The sequence below is a fragment of the Hippocampus comes genome, unplaced genomic scaffold, assembly GCF_001891065.2.
Source record: "Hippocampus comes isolate QL1 unplaced genomic scaffold, H_comes_QL1_v1.1 scaffold303, whole genome shotgun sequence".
NCBI lineage: Eukaryota > Metazoa > Chordata > Actinopteri > Syngnathiformes > Syngnathidae > Hippocampus > Hippocampus comes.
In genome coordinates, this window is record NW_017804747.1 from 70,943 (window position 1) to 76,942 (window position 6,000).

Genomic DNA, 6,000 nt, shown 5'->3' on the forward strand with positions numbered 1-6,000 from the left:
GGTCTACGGCAGGGGTGTCAAACTCAATTCACATGGTGGGCCACATACGGCCTCAGGAGTTGTCAAGTGGGCCGGACTATTAAAATTATACCATACTTTGCTGTAAATAACCAAAATAATTTTACTGTTTTGGTCTAAAGAAGCACAAGAACATTAGGAAAATGTTCAAATTTAATAAACATATCTTTTACGAAACATTTCATGAAGCACCTTACATTTCCTTCGACAAATGTGCAATTTACTTTTATCATTCACATATATGCATTGCAACTGATCCCAATGATTGTACAAACTTTAACAAGTAATTGATATTGAAAAATATAGTAATGCACTTTAAGATTAAATGAGATTTAAAAAGAAAGTTTTAAACCATTTACACGTGCATATAAAATCTAAATGTAATCCCTGCCTACACCTTACAAACGAACAAGAGTGCTATTAAATGTGTAAATGTGAGAGTGCTATTGATAGCGTCTGCTGTGTCGGGTCTGTCTCAGTGACGGACTGAGGCTGCTGTTGTCTTCTTCTCTGATCAAAACAATGTCTTCTAATCTGATCAAAATAGTGTCCCCCCTAGCGGATACTCCATGAATTGCACCTTATTAAATATATAAATTCCGTGTCTTTTATGCATTTTTTCACTTTTAAATTATCCTGCGGGCCCGCAGACCATATGTTTGACACCCCTGGTCTACGGGGTCAAACTTGGAAGTCTTGGACAATGTGATTTCTGAACATAGGACAGTTTTCTTTGATGTACTTTTATCGCGTGCTGCTGTTAAATACGCCGTTCCAGACTACAACCGCCAAATTTTTAACCCTCTCACTGCTGGTCGGTTCTTTGATGCCTTTAATAACATTTGCGTGCCCCCTTGAAACACACAACTCGCCTCTTGGTTCAACTCATCCTGACGTCCTATACTGGATTCGGTGGCTCCTTTAAAAACCATGCGGTCACAACCTAGACCTGAGTCTTCAAGTCAAGTCAGCTTTTATTGTCAAATATGCTCTATGTGTAACATACAGCACAGATGAAATTGCGTTCCTCTCTCAACCACAGTGCAACCATGTAGTGCATTGAACACACACAGCTAAGAGTTACTTAAAATTACATAAGGCATAAATATATAAATATGTTAAAAATAAAATAAATAAAGCAAATAGCAACAACAGACAACTAAGGGCACTTGTGATTATTGAGGGTAGTGACTTGTTTTAAGTGCAATAGTCTTCTTGGTTTAACGACAGAACTCACGCAGCTAAACAGGAGTGCAGTAAAGCAGCAGTAAAGGAAAAAAGACAAGCTGCAGGTCTCTTATCAAATCTGGAAAGACGACTGGCATAACTACCAGACCCCAGTTAAAGAAGCCAAAAGAGAACATTGATCAAACCTAATTCAAGCTAAACCCACGCCAAAACCCACGTCTACGATTTAAAACTATTGATACTGTACTGAAACCACCTCAGCCTATTTGCGCCGACTCTTCACCCGAAATGTGCAACAGATTCCTTCAGTTTTTCATTGATAAGGTTGCCACAGCTACCACATTTGACCCCTCTGTCCATGTTCCACATTCACCTGTGTTAAATTCTTTGAAGCTGTATCCTTGACATTTTTAGAGGATGTGGTTTGCCAGGCTAAGCCATCTGGCTCCAATTGTGACCCTTTTCCTCCGCATTTCTTTACGGTTCTCCCAAGTATCGGTTTTTAGGCACAGTTAACATACCGGTCTTTCCTCGTCTCCCACTGTAGTCACAGCGAAGGCGTGCACTACATTACTTCCGTCGTATTTCCTTGTTTTAGCTTTCAGGTGACTTTCTTTTGTCTCATTATCTTCATCTCTCTCTGCCTTTCTTTTCATCTTGTCGCTTGAGGGTTTGTTTTCCAACACTTCATATCGCCTGCTCGGTGCAAAAAAACAAAACAAAACAAAACAAACAAAAACATACACCGTAGAGCTAATACTCTGCACACTCTCTGAGGGCGCCACTGCCAACTGCTGTTGTGGATGTGCAATTACACTTTATTATTCTATTCTCTTTTTGCTGAAGTTTTGCTGAAGAAAAGCATTTATATCATGATTCGCAGGTTTCAAAGCTATTTTGCACAGAATAAAGCGGCAGAAAGGATTAAAACCTCGAAGAAAGCGTCTTTATTTCAAGTAACGCAGAACGTTACACTTTCTCCTGTAGTAGGAGTGGACGTTGACCAGCTTTTCCTCGAAATGTTGCTGCGCCCCGGTCGTCCTTGCCCGGATGGATACGTGGTGCCGTTTCATAAAACGAAATAACCAAGCACCATGGCTTAGTTGATCGGGAATTCTCTCGGTTAGCATGGTCCTCCACGTAACTCCTATCTTGCAGTTTAAACTTTGCATCGTAATCTCTCTTCGTAGGTGTCATTTTCGGGATGCATGTACTTCATATGATATACACTGACATACACTTACTGGGGGTGTGCCTTTAGCGTCCTCTTTAATACCCAACCTTCCCACGTTAACATCCGCGTGCTGTTTTCAGTTTCATCCGCCTTTGCTCTATGGAACAAGGTGTCGTCGCAACATCAGTCAGTCAAGCAGAAGTCACACAACAGTATTCACAACTCATAGACAAGATGCTGAGCATGATTAGACGCCCCGTCCATTTTGGAGAAAATGTAAGACTTTTAAGTGTGTCCTATGGTTGTGAAAATATGGTACCTTTGTTTTCACTGCATTGGCTGTTGAGTTTGTCGTATAATTTGTGCACTCGCGCGGTTCCAGTTCAACTTTACAGCTTCGTTGGACTTGTTTTGCCATGTTATAGCTAACCCAGCACAGCAGTGCTGGTAACTTGTTCATTCCTTGTCATCAATTATAAGTTGCAGTGGTTGTCTTCATCCTCTGAAAATGCTCAGGCGAGCCGATACATCTCCGTATGTCCACCTTTGCATTCACTTTTGATTCATTCTTAAATGTTGCAACTAATGAGGATAGCACAGCTCGTAAAGTGGACACTAGCAATAAGCAAATAGCTTATGGAGGCTGCCAATGCAACAACTGCACACCCTCAAGTTCAACCTATGAATCAGCGTTCTTCAAGACAGCCCACACCCTTGAAATGTGAATTTTCCTGGGGTCTGAAAGCCCCAAATGTAGGAAATTGCAAAGACAACAAGCCATTCAGCACATTAATCATTTTTCTTCTTTGATTATGTTTTTATGATCGCGAGAAGCCACAATAAAAATCACAATTACATTTCGATTGATTGCCCAGCCCTAATATTGAGTGGCAATATCAGAGTTGATGCCATAGGTCTCATGAGGTAAACTGAAGTCTTTTATGACAAGAAGTGTGAATATTAGAAATCAAAGTGATAATACATGTAATAATAGCACTGGTTTAAAATGTAAGAAAGAAAATCTTAAAATACAAAGCGCAATCTCACCTTTTGTTGACCTGTTTTTTGTGCATTCATGTCCCTCACCGGTTCAGGCTCTGGAGACGCAGGATTCTCCTCATCTAACTTGTCTAGGTTGTAATCAGTATGAACTTGCGTTGAAGATGACCAGGAGGTAGGGCAAGAGGGTGCAATGGATGGACAGGAAGAGGCAGAAAAAGCAGAGGCGTGGTGTGCAGGGGAGGAGGCAGAACTTATGACTCGAAGAGGAGCTGTCAAATCACTGTGAAGTGGTACCCCATCCTTTCGTAGCATCTCATTCTCTGATACAAGTTCCTGACGCTCCCGTCGAACACTGGTCAGCTCCTTGGTCAGAGTATCCAGCTTCTGTCTCAGTTGGCGGACCTCATCACGTGCACGATTACGCTCTACACGAACCTGGGACAAAACAGTTCTCAAATCAACTTAAAATCTCTGCATGCTCACACGTATTTTTGTCATTCCAATTTGATATTTGTATGACAAAGACATCGAGACCATGAAACAATCAATTGAATCCAAATACAAGAGCAGACCCAAGTAATAGGTTACAGTGACGTGAATAGCTATTTCCCCTTTTCTCAAGTCTTACCCCCCCCCCCATTTTAACCCACTCACTGCCAATGATTTTCAAGCATTTTGACATTTTCAGGACCTATAGGATATTGTGTTCACTGATAAATTTACTAAATGAAAGAACATACTCTCTCACCAGGAAAAAATAAGTTTCATTCTGCCTCTTTTTATTCTTTTATAATCACAGACACATGGTTAGCTGTTTTTACATTTTACTTTTTGGAGACTATTTTCAAGTTAGTTTCCGACACACTAATGCTTCGACACCGGCGGAGTACCACGGCTACTCGTCTGCTCGAAGTGCCTTGGTCTACCAGGTGATTAAACCAAAGTATGGCTTCGTGCTCCACTTGCATCAATTCCTTCTCATCTCATTTCTCTGCTTGAGGGACGTTTTCGTCAGATAAGAGCACTCACAATAAATGTGGCGTCAGATCGTATGGGTTGTTGCCGACCCACTAGCCTGTTTAGCATTGTGTGGCTTGCTCATCGCTTGAACCTGTTAAGAAGCATAGCAGTCCCATTCCACTGGCTCCTGCATTTTAGTTAAAGGTGATTCCATCACGCTGAACATTAAACTTAAAAATCCAGCCACAGTAATGTATATTCCTGTGGCTAGGGTACCCAGCATTAAATCTAGTCTTCGGGATCTCTCATGCAATAGGCCAAGACACCAGTGAAAGGCTGACAAGGTGATCTGCACATATATAATTATACATGTCAGCTCCAACGACACTAGGATGAGGCAATCAGAAATTAGAAATAAAATATCTTGGATTTGTTATCTTGGCTGAAAGATGAGTCGGCATCGGATAAATGTCTCTGGCCCCTTGGCTGTGAGAGGCAATGATGAGAAGTGTAGATGATTCTTCTCCATTAACTTCCATGACAGTCCTCATTAGAGCAGGCCGGGTTTCAGATGATTAGGTGATTAGCAAGCCTGTAAGAACAGATGTGGAGTCTAAAAGGCAAGAGCTAACTAGCATGATGCTAGACTCTTACAACACACATTTGCTTTTATGTACTGTAGATTAGAGTGTTACTGATGTTGCTGGGGGCCTTAATTACGTTACCTTTATGAAGTCATATAGGCCTGATGTCTTCCAGTATATAAGGTCGGATTACTGAGTGACATGTCAGTAGCAGGGATGTGTCCAAGGACCGGCAACCCGAGGCCAAGGCCAAGGCCAAGGACTTGCCTCCGAGGCCAAGGCCAAGGCCAAGGACTTGGAAAATTTTCCGAGGCAAGGCCAAGGCCAAGGACTTGAAAAATTTTCCGAGGCCAAGGCCAAGGACCAAGGACTTGCCTCCAAGGCCAAGGCCAAGAACCAAGGACTGATTTTGAAATTGAGGCCTAGCCGAGGACATGTATAAAACAATGCTATCATACCACTTGGCAGGTGTTCATGATTTGCAACACCCCTCCATCATAACCCTTTGCACTCCCTAACGCTTGAATGAAGTGATTTTATTCAGAGTAGAACAGTCAGGGTACGTGTTATTTATACTGAGAAAAAGAAATAAAATCACATGATATACATTTATGAATTAATGTTTTAGTGCAGTAGTTTCTTAATATGAAGTAAATCAACACTCAACAGGCATGACATGGCACGGAACACAAGTTGAGAAATGACTTTGCATAGAAGTCAATCACTGACTGCAGAAAAAGCGGTAATCTCTCAGTGATCATTTTACAGTTTACCTGCAGCGAGTCCCAGGGACTCACTGATCAGAAAAGTATGAGTCCCATTATGCATTGAGAGAGTCCCAAATTTCAAATTCCGAAATGGTCTACTTATTCAATTGCATATGATATTACCACAAACAACATATACGTACAATTATAAACAAATGCTGCAAAAATTTAAATAATTCAGGAGCAGGCCTGAGGATTTCAGAAATTCATGGTAACCGTTTTTCGGTTCCGTCGGATTACCCAATGGGAAACCACGACAACTAATGTTGGGTTCCGTAAACGTTCATCATGGGAACCCATTTTTCTA

General features: G+C 41.4%; 1 protein-coding gene across 2 annotated transcripts in view; it reads right to left on the minus strand.

The window, feature by feature from the left end:
* ccdc102a (coiled-coil domain containing 102A) overlaps positions 1-6,000 on the minus strand; it is a 66,417-nt gene that overhangs the window by 41,996 nt on the left and 18,421 nt on the right. For both annotated transcript variants that reach the window (XM_019867976.1, XM_019867149.1), the window contains exon 3: positions 3,428-3,817. In XM_019867976.1, the coding sequence (XP_019723535.1) occupies positions 3,428-3,817 (390 nt within the window). The remainder of the gene's footprint in view (positions 1-3,427; positions 3,818-6,000) is intronic.